At 39.8% G+C, this 14,929-nt stretch overlaps 1 protein-coding gene across 3 annotated transcripts in view; it reads right to left on the minus strand.

Annotated features, from left to right (window-relative positions):
- The window catches only part of LOC108729383 (Myocardin-related transcription factor), a 210,796-nt gene that overhangs the window by 15,766 nt on the left and 180,101 nt on the right, over positions 1-14,929 (minus strand). The window contains exon 2 of one of the 3 annotated variants that reach the window (XM_018458459.1): positions 14,272-14,716. The exons of the other annotated variants lie outside the window; for them this stretch is intronic. Coding sequence (XP_018313961.1) covers positions 14,272-14,362 — 91 coding nt within the window. The 5' untranslated portion in view covers positions 14,363-14,716. The remainder of the gene's footprint in view (positions 1-14,271; positions 14,717-14,929) is intronic. 3 annotated transcript variants of the gene reach the window in all.

The raw sequence follows: 14,929 nt of genomic DNA on the forward strand, positions 1-14,929 counted from the left end.
ATTCCCTGCCTGCAAATCTCTTCGTAACGCTGCTTGAAATCGGTTGTTTTCTTGTCGAATTGAAAATGATCCAGTCTCTCGCAATCTATTAAATGTCAACATAAACACTCTTCGGTTTGGCACTCTTCTGTTTGGAAATCGTCGTGCATATTCTCGCACCGCCTTTAAAGCATTACCGTTGCAGAAACCGTATACAAAAACCATATCAGCATATTCACTATTAGAATACGTACGCGGCATATTGCAAAAGACAAAATTCATCTACTGTTAAAGGCTTTCAAAGAGCGACTGACAAATTCATAACAGAAAGTGGAAAATGTAATCAAATATGTCGGTGCTAGATATGGCAAGAAATGTAAACATTTTTTTTCGATTTCTCTGAAACGGAGCAAAAACGAGCATATGTCTATAGGACTTTTTTTCTTAGTTTTTTACTCCTCTACACGCTCCCGAAGTTTTGCGATTTAATTTGGAAACACCCTGTATATATATATATATACCATGTTGGTGTTTATATCAACACCGACACGTTGAGAATTATATAAACATTGGCGTAGGGTAAACCCATATCTACATTTTAAGAAGTGTACATATCTATCCAAATTTTTAGAATACTTCAGCAAAGTAATTCTTTTCGTATATAATAAAAGTAATAATAGAAACTAATTTGTATTAAAAACCTTTATTAAAGCCGTCGAAATATGCAATTATGGTTGACATTAGACATGTAATTATTCCGATCCTGATTTCTAACTTGTGAGATATAACTGAAGACCACCCAAAGCTGTCGTCGGTTTTACGATTATCTCGCTAACACGTTCCTTACGCGCCTACTTTACGACGAGACGACCGGCAAATAAATCAGCTCGAGCGGAATCCTAAGCGCGGCGTTAAAGTGTTAAAGAGTTCCGGAAGACACCGAATTCCTTCGACCATCTCATAAATATTACGTCTTCGTGAATTCGTTCCTACTGCTCTGACCCCAATTTTCGGATTTGCTCTTCAACCAATTTCGACAAATTACCGCCTCCAGCATCGATAATCCCATATGCCACGATCGTGTCGCAAGAAAGAGCATAAAACGCGATGTTAATGCATGCATTTACCGCGATGCATTTATCGAGGATTTCTACGACCGGAGGATATTGGCATACTCTAACAGGACAGTTTGCAGCGTCTAAACAAGAATTATCAAATCGATATTATCCAGAAAGATCTATGAATATTAGGGAGCTTTTGCAATATATCTTGCTAAATTGTGACGGGTTTATTGGGGATTCCTACGACCACAAGATATTGCATCCTGATAGGATGGAAATTCTAGTAAATATAAATTTCTCTTTAGTTGGTGTATTAAGCGTAAGGATCTATGAATGTTGAATGCCCTCGCAATTCTATTTGCCTACGGTAAACGCTAACCGTAGATTATCGCGGTGATCTCATGTTCATTACAAATCCAAGTGTGTAATAAGTGCCTTCATATATATGGTTTAGTTTAACACGCTGCATATGAAAATGGATTTACACATTTAAACATGCAATATAGTTATGTTATACATGTAATTACATATTACTTTTATATGGAAAATTAAATCATATACATATATAAAGACATTTATTACTTGAATTTGTAGTGTTACAATGCGCTTAGCATGCGAGTTTAGCATTCATCAAAACAGTGGAATTTAAAAAAATTTCTATTTCTCGCAAGCACGTAAAATTTTTAATGGAATCATCGCGAGCCTAATAGAATCCCTTTAGCCATGTCGTCACCGGGACGTTGAGTGGGTGGAATAGAAGTCGGGTATTCACGAAATAGAAAGACATGTTGTAAGCCTTCGCGTAAGATACGTTTACGTCGGGCGGGGGTGATCCAATAATACGGCAGCTTTGGGTATAAATAAAGCTTGCGAGCCCGGAGATCGCGAGAGAAGTTGTCTTGTGTCTTCTCCTCTTCTCTGTCATCCTCTCCGGCTCGTTCTGCCCTGTGCAAATGCTTATCTCTCCTGTCCACCACTCTGTGGTTTTCTATCTTCTAATTCTCACTCTGTCTCATGCTTTATTGATCTTTTTTTCCTCTTTCCCCTTCATCGTATCCTCCTCAAACAGGGAAGCACGTGACAATTTTTCTTTTCTCTTCTTTTTTTCGAAATAGAAACCAAAGGACCCTCCCCCTCACTCTTATTTCTCCACGCCTACGTGATTTTTGAGAGATGAGCGGCGTAAACATCTCGAATACCATGGAATATTCCATTCTCCAAATAACCAGCCACTTTATCAACGCGGTTGCGGAACCCTTAATAGAACATTGTAGTTATTCTATGCGAACTATTTTAATCTTTCGTTATTTTTTCGTAGTTTAAAAAACAAGAAATTTTCTGAAGAATCGTGACTTTGGAAATGTTTAATTTACGTGCACTATAACGGAAAATAGAATACAAAATCTTCTTAATAAAATTGCAAACGCATAAAGTGATGATTTAATTTCTAAAAGTCTATTCTTCATCCATTTGTAAGTATAATCCTATTTTTACTCCAAACACGAAATTAATATTATTAATAAATTCTTTTAATTTCGTTTAATTTTGCCAAGCGGTACAGACGGTCGGCCTCCCTATTAGAATACTAATTGGAATTCGCCGACGAATTTATTGGCGACCGGTTGAATTTTTCAGTGGCGCATTTCCCGCCATTGTTTCCTGACGAGCACAGCTGGGCGGAGAATGCACGCCTGTGCACTTACGTCAAAGAGCGGGGAAGAACTGCGAAGGCACCGTAAATATCATCATGATGAACGCTCGATTGCGTCCGTTTGACGTTCGTTGCACTTAATATTCCGCTCATTACAGCATATTTATATTTAATTGACATTCCCGCGTGTTATTTCCTATTCAATGCGAGCGTTGCGGATGTAGACATCGCGTAGACTTACAAAAGATCGCATTAATGACAAACACGTTTATTTATATGTTAGATTCGATTGATTTTTTTACGAACGCATGATTGCATAAATGATAATGACCAAATAATTAAGAAAAGTTTATACGGAAATAAATAAAATTATATAGTAAAATGTTAAAGTACATAGAAAAACTAACTGGTATTAAATGTGTCTAAAAAAAATTAAAATTTAATAAAATTTAATTTAATAAAAAATTAATGACAAAAAATGGAAAAAATACAGAAAAGTAATACAGTATGATGATATATAATATTATACAATAAAATAATAATAATTATGGAAGAATAATTATGAAAAATTTCTTCGGGAATAATCCAAATTATGGAGAAAATTAAAATATATAGAAGCTAAAATATGTTAAGTGTAAAAAGAATTAAAATTTATGAAACAATGATAAAAAATGGAAGAGACAAAGAAAATGCAGTATGATAATACGAAATATTATATGATAAAATTGTAATAACATAAGAACAATTAAAATAAGTTTCTTTGAAAACAAATAAAATTCTATAGTAAAATATTAAAGTAATGGTGTTAAATGAAAAGAATGGAAAGTAATGATAAAAAAACGGAAGAAACAAGCAGAAATACGATATGACAATATTGTAACATTGTGTAGTAAATATTACTAGCAACAATATTTCATATCCAATTATGCAGTTAATTAATTATTAATTATCTAAAATTCATATTAGCAAAAATACATGCGACAAGCAAATTAACGCACACAGAAATTATTCTGCCCTTGACAAATTACGAACGCCCGGCGGAGACTCGTGTATCTTCGCAATCGTAATGAAAGGGAGGAGAGGCGTGTAATATGCTTATAATTATCCCGCTAGTTAATTCGCTTAATAGGATAATCAGTGTGCTATTTATTTCGTTTTCACGTCGGATAGCAGCACCTACGTTCCTCCAGCTGTTCCAGCCGCGCGGCCATGGATCGTTTCGCGGCGCGCGGTAGCCGGGAGGGACGCCGTTTAATGCGCCGATCGTGCGATACGCATACAAACGCACGCATGTATGTACTTATAAGTGACTTATAGAACTCGCGCGCGTCCGCTTCGTGTATATTAGCGCTCTATGTAAGCTTAACACGGCTTCGGCACGCTCCGCCTACCGGCTACGCCTTCTAATCGACGTGCGCACTTGTTTCTTTCGTAATGTCCCCCTCGAGGAGCAATAATGACGCGTGGATTTACATTTTTCCCTTGTGTTTATTATTACGAGACCCCCGCGCGTCGAGCGTGACATGTTGCACTTTGAGTTTTCTGCGCACTTAACGATCGACTTATCCCTGATGCGCAAACGGCTTTATCTTTGTCGGTCATCAGCATCGCGAGTAAATGTATCGTTTCTTTTAAAAAATATGGGATGTACCGACTTTTCATTTCTTTTTTTTTTTTTTTTGGAAACACGACAATGAAATACTTTGTAGAAAATATAGGAATTATTTTGATATGTAGTTTAGAATTGTATGGAAGAATTAAAAATGGAGCAATTATTTTTTTGCACCAGGTATTCATATTTACATATTACGTATTGATGCTGAGGCGATATTTTTTGCAATAAGTTCTTTGCAATGTTTTATGATGCTTATTAGCATCATTATTACATCATCGATGTAATTTGTGTTATTATGTAATTTAATGTTATTTTCAGCTTTTTTCAGTTTATGCAGATTGCGTTTCAAGTCCGACAAATTGAATCAGAGCGCACAGTTTATTATAAGAACTAGAAGTTGCAAATTTGGATATGAATATTATCAAGCACGAAGATTTGTTTCGATCGAAAATAGGATAGAGAATAGATTTATGATAATTCATTATTTTTTATAATATTTCTTACCTCAAAATATGACACTGTTTCAGCGTCACACTATAGTGGCTTTCCTGTTCTGTAAAGGTTAACACAAATTAAATGAGTCTTGCAGACTCAGCGCCGGTAACTATGTTATAGATTTTGGCGTCAGCTCCAGGGGTTTAAAGTAATTATCACACAGAGATTTCCTTCAAGATCTGCTATCTGTGCTTCTATATTACATATATATGTATATCGCACGTTGCTCAAAACCATTTCAGAAATATTCTAAAGTATAATAGATTTAATTTATTTTGAAATGTAGCTTCTCGGGTCTCAGGTGGTTCCACGAGTCTCTGGCTTATCTTCCGCGTTTAACATGGGAATGCGCGAGTCTCGGATCGAGGGATCATCGCGTGCGAAGGACGTGGAAACAATTCCGGAGTCAGCTCGCTAGAAACGATCGGTCCATCCGACATCTCGCCGTATCTGTACCATTTACTATGTCGCTCGCTCCGAAAGAAAGCGAGAGAGCGAAAGAAATACAGAGAAAGAGAGAGAGGATACACCGAGTCGACCGTCTGGCGCTCGTAAATTTTGCTCGAAATTCTTAAATATCACGATTCCCTCTCTATTTCTCGCCTCCTCGTCCCTCGCCGCCTCCGAGAGGAGAGGAAACCAGTATTTTTAATCGCGCGCGAGCGCGTTCGTCGCTCCACCTCTCACGACCCACGCATCGAACGTTACACCACACGCTTGCGATGGGCCACGCAAGCCAGGAGGACGCAGGATGAGAGAGACGCGTGTGTGCGCGTGTATGGCACGCGTGCGCGCGATGTTCCTCCTAAAAACGGGGTTAACAACACTGAAATCTATTTATTTACCGGGATAAATCACCGGGAGCTTTACGACGGAGTATATTACGCAAATCGGGGCGTTATATCAATCGACAAGAAGGTCGCATCGCCCTTTTTCCTCTTTCGCGTTTTTCCCACCCCGTTCGCAATCTCCTCCCACAACATCTTCTACCTTTTTTTTCTCCTCTTCCGCTGTTTTTCTTCGACGGCCGCATTTCTCGATGTTCTCATTTTTTTTGCAAAGCGGATGCCGTAAAAATTTGCATTGCATTTGACGAAAAAGTTACGATACTTTAACGGATAAGTTGTTATTTCGCACTTTTCTGCATAGAGCATTTTTCTAGAAAGTGATGCGAGTCTGTTTTAAAAAATCTTGTAAAAATTGTAGCGTTCAAAATCTTTTTAAATAAATTAGATATCCCACAGGTTGCACATCGCTGATTAAAACGTTTTCAATATAAATGCGTTGAACTTGCGGTCTATTTCTCATCTCTTTTCCCGTTCGAATATTTTTATTCTTCTTCCTTGGTATCATATTCCTTTTTTTCGCTCTGCTTGGAAAACGACGACGACGCACGAGGTGCCGAATGGACGTCTGGCGCGTTGCATCGTACTTCAAACTTGTAAAGCTTCGCCATTACTCCCGATTTCACGATCCTCATCTTCATCACACATTCAACGTTATAAGCGCGAGACATATTTTTGAGACATTTTAATTGACATTGCAGATGCAAAATAAATACTGTTTATTAATAAGCTGCTTCTTGTAATTTTTAATTATAGTGATTTTTCATGAGCACATAAAATAGGAGAGATTGTGGTATCTGGGGATACGTATCTTGGGACATATTAATTATAGTCCCACTAGTTTATAAGGTTTTGTGCAAAAGCACATGAAGAATGCTTTTAGGATAATTTTCGACTCGAATGAGCTCAAATCTGCCATCGAAATATTTCCATCAAATCTGATTTCCGAGATGTAAAGAGATATTTTTTCCAATATATAGTGAAATTCTATTAGAATTAGGAAACAAATTAGAAGTACTGAGTGGTTAATTCTTTTTTTATGTGATTTTAGATCTCCCCTAACCAAGAGCTTCGAATAATATCGCCCAAATGTTACAAGGGAATGTTACATTAATTCTAGTGGTTTCAACTGCGGTTTAGATTTAGGACGACAAATCGGTTGGAGGAGGAGTTCGGAAATCACCGAGAGAAATCGCTCGAATCGACATCTGTGTTACGATAATTACCACGTGTGGGCCGACTGACAATGCCTATACTGACAACAAGATGGGTGTTAGTATCGGTATTGTTTCAAGCGTTTGTCTGTTGCGTTTCGTCAGTACTATCGTACTGGTAAATCAATCGTTTTTGCGTGATAAACACCTGCCATCGTTTAAAAATGAGAGACGCGGGTTCTTACGGGCGAAAGTCGACCCCTGAGGCATATTAATTAGTAATTGCAAGAAACGAATCGCCAGGCAAACACTACTCTGTATCACATCGCGAGCTCGATCACGATGTATGTAACGTTTTTGTCTCGCGCGATTTCGCAAAGGATTATTACAGGAACAGGCGCGATGCCGACCGATCGGAAAGAGAGAGTCAATCGCGCGCAATCGTCATTATCCCTTAAAAGGCGGGATAACCGTAAATAGGTGTTACATTTCAGAATGCACACAACTGAGAATATTAGAGGTAAAGGGACATAATAAGGGAAAAAATGCCTGACTTTCAAACGCTCTACAATTAATTCTTTTTCTCACAAGTAAAGATGTTTAACGTCAGTCATTTATACAGCAACATTTTTCAGTTTCAGTGCAGATTTTTATATTGTTCTAAATTATTTAAAAATCTGGAAAAATTCTGTGAAACCGTTAGCAATGAGTTTTTACTATCACAAAAATTGGATTGTAGTTTACTTATTTTTTATAGATTTTTAAGTATACCAGAAATAATCAAAATATCGACTATGCTTTTAAAGTCCAATTTGGTCGACAGAAGATTAAAAATTATTGTTCATATCGAGTTCTCGTGGTGTTATGAATATATATCGTAGTGCAACTTTGCATCTTCTCCAAGTGGATTACGTTGTAGAATTTCGCAAAGCGATATTCTGGATGGTCGCTTGTCAAGGAATCTAATACTGTTTTCCATTGGGAAAACTAGTGCAACGTTGGTACAATTGAGTGCAAATCAGTTAACATATTTTCAGTGTTAATGAATAATTTAATCCTTTTAAGATTATAAGACTATCGTGACAATAAAGAATACGTAATTAAAAGGATTAAAATGTGAATTGATTTATATATAAATGCACTCGTGTTTCTTTCTGTATCAATGTAGTTTAATTTTAATCTCTCTTCAACTAACTGTCCATCTTTTTTTAATTCTAGGAATTAGAAAAAAATAAAGAGTTAGTTAAATTGAGATTAAAGTTAATCTACATTGGTAAAAAGGGCACCAGTGCTGCACTATAGTTTTCCCAGTGGTCAATGCTGTAAAACGCTACCTTTGCCAATCATCGACCGAGCCTCTCGTTGCTTTGAAGCCGCGGAAAGCGCGGGTCGTCAAGAAAGCGATATGCACGCATCGCAAACTTGCGCGCGCGCGCCCACCCACGTGTCCGTCCGCGCGCGTTTAGTTTCACGTTTGCTGACGTCGTGCTGGATGCTGCGCGGGGCTCGCACGCCCCTCCAGGTGAAACTGTTTCCTGTGTCGCAAGCCGCATCTCTCATTCCTGAAGGGTCCGTTGCCACTCTCTCTCTCTTTCTTCCTCGGCTTCCTCTCCCTCCCCCTCTCCCCCCTCCCCGTAGCCCCGCTCGCGCTCGCGTGCGCCGTCTTCTTTCTCTTGCGGCGTAGTAATATATCTGGCCCGCGTGGGCGGCCCACGTGGGCTTGACAGCTAAGCCCACGGGAAACTGGTTACACCCACAACTACGTTCCGACTTTATGCCGTGAAGAGAAGAGGCACACGCCAGGTAGGTATACACACTTTGCTCGAGCACGCCGGCTGGCTGACTGATATTTTGGTAAGCAGTGGACACGTGGCCGTTTCTGTCTACGATAAAACTGTCTTTTTAATCGATTCGTTGGCACCAATTTTCCAACATTCAAACAATATGTGACAACACGATGACAGAGAATATCATTCTATTTTTTTCGAATACGATATCGATGTTTTTACGTATTTTCGTATATTTCTCAAGAACTGTGGTCAGATTTGAGCGTCGCGATCGCTGTGGAGAGATTGGTTCGACCTCAATAATAATGGCATTATAATTTATGTTAATAGGCAAAGCGTCAAGTCTATTTGCATTTCCCCTCGCAATGATTAAGGATAGACATACATTAAATTGATGAAAACTTTGGAAACACAATAATTTTTAACCATTCTTTAGAAGTTCAATGGGACAATTTACAAATTAAATCTCCCTAAAACATCAAGGCCATATTCCAATATATACACAGAGAGAATTTTCTTTTAAAATTTACCCTGAAAATATGGTAGTTGTGATACAATACAATATTTTAAAGATTTTTATCATGCACTTCAGTAAAATTGATCAAACTTATTTTATACTACATTGTAGTTTTATTAATGAATGAAAGAGATTTACATTAAAATTCTTCGAAATACAATATTGTCCCACGATTGTTATATTTTCAGAGTAAATTCTAAGAAAAAGTTCTCTCCGTGTACTGTCAGTACTGAAGTATACTCTCTACTCTTTAAAATCTTTGGAGTGGACTCTCACTCTTACAAATTGAAAATTAAGCCACACTTTTTCACTGGCTCAGTTTTTATATTCTTTAGAGTGAAATTCCACTTCAAAAAATTTAGAGAGTACGTAAACCATAAATTTTCAGTATACAAAGTATATCGAAACACGGCCCAAGATTATTTCGCACTCTCTACAACAAATTTCTAATGTGCATTTCGCCTTTTTTCGTGATGGAGGCACATTAACGAGGATCGACAGTGCGTCTGTGCCGTTTCTCACGAAAAAATGGCAGCTCTTCGGCGCGGAGAGAGGAGGAAGACCTCGTTTCCGCGGAAAGAGAGTCGTTGTTGGCGGAAAAACGGCGTCGAGCAAGCTCATCTAGCGTGTCTAATAAACACGAGCGTCTTCCGTCTTAGCGTTTTTCTCCGCGTGCGTGCAGACGTGCGTGCATGCGTGAGCGCGAGCACGCGGTTACGCACACGCTTTGCGGACAATTAATTTATCTCTCGGGGCGGATCTCTGAGATCGCGCTCGCGCTCAGACTCATTCGCAGACGTACGAAACGAACGAACGGACGGACACGAACCGTTCCAGAAATGGAGTTGGTTTCGCCGGTTGAGATACGATCGTATACGTACGTATGTACGTAGCGCACATATCGTACGGCGACCGTACGTGGAGAAAAACGCCATAACTCCGCGTCGTATATGGCGGCAATGCACAGGTGCATGCCACCGTGCATCCACCCCGCGCTCCCTCTCGCGTCATCGTTGCCACCATGTCCTCGTCCCTTCGTCCCTCGATCGAACGTGCGTGCAGAATGCCAATTGTTTCTCCGCCTCTCCGTAGACTTCGCTCGCGCTCGCGATATCAGGACACGCTGAGCTGGTTCTCTCCGTTTCGCGCCGTCCTCTTCGTTCCTCCTTCTCCTCCTCGCATCCCCGATGACGATCCCCGTTGCTTTCCTCTTGTTCCGCCCCTTCTCGCTCTCTGAAAACTCGATTGCGGATACTCGGATGGTGTAGGTATCGCATACCCTATCCCCTTACGATCCTCGTTTCTATCTCCCTCTCTCTATTTCTCCCTTTCTCTCTCTCTCTCTCTCTCTCTCTCTCTCTCTCTCTTTTGTAGAGAGACCCGGTTGAGATATCTTCGAGAGTTCGTACGAGATACTTCTTCTGCGATTCTGTATTATCTGGCTTCTTATTTCAGCCGCTTCGCCAAAGACAAATGGCACAAACGATATGATAAAAAATAATTAGTATGTATGTCGGCTCGTTTCTAGAAATAGACTGGTCGCATAATCGCGCGCCGATTCCAAGACCGCTTTGGAAACCTGCAATCGACTTGGAGTACAACGCCGCCGTGGGGCCCATGTGCGAAGGAACCTATACGTTAACGCGATCGGTCACTTGCTTCATCCCGGAGAACATTTCTCAAAGACGGCGCCTCCTTCTGAGAGATCGAGCGAGCCGCGAGGGAGGAGCGAAATTCAATTCTGTCAGACCAACATGGATTACTGTCTGTTTATTACGTCAACATGATAGACTTTTAGATTAGATACAACATTTTTATCGAAATCTCGCAAATATTGAACGATCAATGAGCTCTATAATATATCATAGTAAGCCATCCGAGTGGAATGGTTGTTCCAATTCTTATTGTTAGACAACAACATTCTTCTGTAATGTTTTTCTGTCAAGGATTTGCTGATTGATATTATTTTACGATCACAAGTAGGAAAGAATCAAAAAGACAAGTATTAGTATGCCTTTATTTTTTTATCGGACTACAGAGTTTTCTGTAATTTAATATAGAGAAAACTCGCAGTATACTGTAGAATTAACTGTATTCATCCAAAAATTCTCAATCATTCAAAAAATGGCCACTATCGTTTTGTTGCTGCAACACATTATGTATGATATACCTAATCCAACTTTCATTGCTTATAACTTGCATAAAAATGAACGTATTGTAAAACAATTTTTTGTTCACTCGAAATGCTAAATATTAAGGAAATACAACAGTATCAAGAAAAATATATGTATTTTTAATAGTAAACAATATAACAATTATAAGCAATAAAATAATCAGAAGTGTTTTGACTAAAACAATTTTTTAAAAAGCTGATTATATCAGGTAGAGTAGCATTGAAGAGTTAATTAGTCGTTGAAGAAAATTTCCGAAGAGAGTCTTGTAGTTCTTTTTATCTGATGCACTCTTCTATTTTCCTAGACGGATTTCAACTAGATTTCGATAAAATAGTATCACTAGGCGGACGACACGCCTCATCGAGCAACGAGTATAACCGCGAGAGCCACCGAAAGACACATTCGCGCGCGGTGAGAGTTGACTTTATGAATGAACGAGCGAAGGGCGAACGTAGGCGAGCCCACGCGCTTTATCATAATCGAGACCTCCCGGCCTAGTCGCGCCTGCCATAACTGCCCAGGCATAGAGCAAGGTTGCTCGTGAAATCGAACGCGTTTTGCTCGCCCATTCGACTACGATTACGCCGGTTGCGTGCGCGTCGCGGATGAATGAAACCGCGCAGCCGTTCGTTTCTTCATTCATGCTCGCGCGATTTCGTAAGCGCCCTTTCACGCCTTCGAGGGATCCTTCCTCGGCGCGAATGTTGCGAGAAGGTTTCAGGTGACTTCACTCGCGCGACTACTTACTTCTGTTCTATTGCAATTGTGACTAAACAATTCAACGAACAGTGTTGATAAATTGATAAATTGTTTAAGGATGTATTACACGTATTTTTGACAGAATGAAAAAATTACAGATGACTTTTTCTATATTTGAAAATATAATACAAAAAATTTGGCGGCAATTTAGAACTTGAATAAAAAGCTATTTCATAAAGTAGACATATTTTCAAAAAATAATTAAGATAAAATGAGAAAACGTTCATTTAAACTATAAAATTGTATTGTTAAATATAAATATTGAACTTTATTGAACTGTTTCATATGTATTGTACATAATATTAGTTTTTGTACGGAAAGTATAAATTTTCAGTTCGTCATTTTTTGCAAAGAGTGTACATCCTTAATCACATAGTAACTTTTCAATATAATATTTAAATCCCCCCTCCCCCCAGGAATAGTCACTAAAGATGATTTTTCCATCCTAGCAACAAGAAAATAAAGCTCGGTCGTAGTCATTTTTTTTTACTATGAAACTTTTACCTATTTTTATTTTTTCTTACATTTTTCAGAAAATATCTAGAAAATCTATACCTACATATAATAATCTCAAATGCCAATAAATTGTAGAACGATCAATAATATACAATATGTAATTAATAATTCTGATTTTTATTTGGGATTTAAAAACATCCTAGGTGATTGTTCACTTAAAAAACATTTAGTTGATTATATATATATATTCTCGGGTGAATCGACTGTTATGATAAGTATATTGGAAAATGAGCATAAAAAAAATTATAAAATGAATTAGCTCCGTTAACTCGCCTTCTAGAAATAGAATTTATTTCTCTCGGGTGGAAAATAATTATACAGGATCGAGTTTTCAACGTTCGCGCCATTTATCCGCCGGGAGATTCTCTCGTACTGACAGATCGAACAAGACGGACAGCCATTACCCTGAGGCGCAAGAGATACCTCCCTTCGTACCTTCGCTTCCTTCCTCCGTCAGTCCGTCAGTCAGTCTGTCACCTTAACACGAATACGCCACGGGGATGAATAATCCATGGGGCTCGGAGTGCGCGCCGAGAGAAAGAGAGAGAGAGAGAGCAAGACAATGTACGCGTCCCACACGGGAATTTCAGGTGTTTCGACTAACGAGCGATTTGCATGAAACGAGGACGTACGCGCGCAACGGCAAAGAGAGGAGGACAACGAAGGAGGACGAACCAGTTTCGAATCGCGTCGATACACATTCGTAACTGCGTAATACGTGTAAGTCGACGTAAGCGTCCTGTCGTCTCCTCTTCCCGATTTCCCCTTTAAAAACGGCGAAGTGAGAGAGAGAGAAAAAAACAGTGAACGCAATTAAACACAATAATAATAATAATAATAATAATAATAATAATAATAACGATAATAACAGTCGCTGCGCTCCGACAGAACCTAATTAATTCCTTCGGCCATCAATACACTTTACATTTTTACGTAACAACGGCATTGCCTTTTCACGCAGACTGTTAATGTAAAACGGCAGATTTTTTTGCCACGTAAAAATAAAGCAGGACGTCGCGGAGGACGTCGTCGGATGCTGTCATCCGTGGATTCCTCGAATGCCGTCCGGTCCTGCGATATTTTTGCCGGTCGTATTTCACGGAACGCGTTCGTCGCGCGCAATTATACCGCGAGCGGTGACAGGTGAACGCACGATTCAACGCGGAAAGTAATAACCGAAGATCTCGAAAGGAGGAGAGAGAGAGAGAGAGAAAGGAGAAGGGGGTCTCTCTCCCTCCTCTCTCTACGATACTCGGGGTCTCCTTCGTTATATAAATTGCGTGAAACGTTCTGTCACGCGTTTCATTCTCCCTGGCCGACGCTGCCCGCTTTTATGCAACGCACGCTATGAATTATTGCGCAAGGGAAAAAAATAATTAACCGCCTTAATAACGGCTCTTAAAATTCCGTGCGGAACGAGCGCGGAATTGTCCGTCGAGTTGTTGTCGATGGTAACGGGTAAGGTGGATAACGAGGGCCGTTTTTAAAACGCCGTACGCTTAAAGCGACCTTATCGTCTGGCTTTTATTTCCCGTCTCACGGGTCATCCTCGCGGGTCCCAATTATACACGTTCCACGCACGGAAGATGAACAAAAGGAGAGACGAGGAAAGGCGTGAAATGCGCCTCCAGAGAGATATCACTTCGTAGGGTGAAACCGCCGCGCTAAACGCTCGCGACATGATGCGGCATTAAGATAAAAATCGTGTCATTCATTACCTTTATCTCGTTTGATGCGTCTGCAAATGGCGCACATACGTCGGCCGCAGTGCTGCCTCTCGGGCTTCTGCTCGGTGTCCAGGGTAACCATGGTGCTTGTATACGTGGTGCTGCACGTACGATAAATTATATTTCCGTCTTATCATACGCAGCAGGACGTATATTGCGGCGTTCAACACCTCACGCGCTGCCCGTGCGAGTTATTCTGTGGAACATCCTCGTCCCACATTTTTCACAAAACACAATTCTCCCGAAGAAACAAGACGAGGATGAATAACGTGCGTGCACAGAGACGCGTTGATTCCTTTTTACGTGAGTCGCGCGTTTATCACGAAACTCGCGGATTGCTCGACGAACAGTGATTGTTTCGTTATGGCTGATGAGAAACGATTACTCTCGGTCCATCTCTCAGAACGATGAACGATGCTCCTGTGTTTATCGGTTCCTGCAAGTCGACGATTCATGCCGGTTGAGTGTCGATCGAGTAACGAGAAGGAACTGCTAATTCGTTCACGATCGACACTCTGTGCGCTGAGCGTCGCGAGGCGTTTGACGAAGCGATAACACGTAATCTTCAAATTTCTTAATACGATTTTCACATAACAAAGAAGTATTGTCTCTTAAGTTTTAGTACACATGATTTTACATAATGGATCAT

Source organism: Mycetomoellerius zeteki, unplaced genomic scaffold (genome assembly GCF_001594055.1).
Source record: "Mycetomoellerius zeteki isolate Tzet28-1 unplaced genomic scaffold, Tzet1.0 scaffold73, whole genome shotgun sequence".
Taxonomy (NCBI): domain Eukaryota; kingdom Metazoa; phylum Arthropoda; class Insecta; order Hymenoptera; family Formicidae; genus Mycetomoellerius; species Mycetomoellerius zeteki.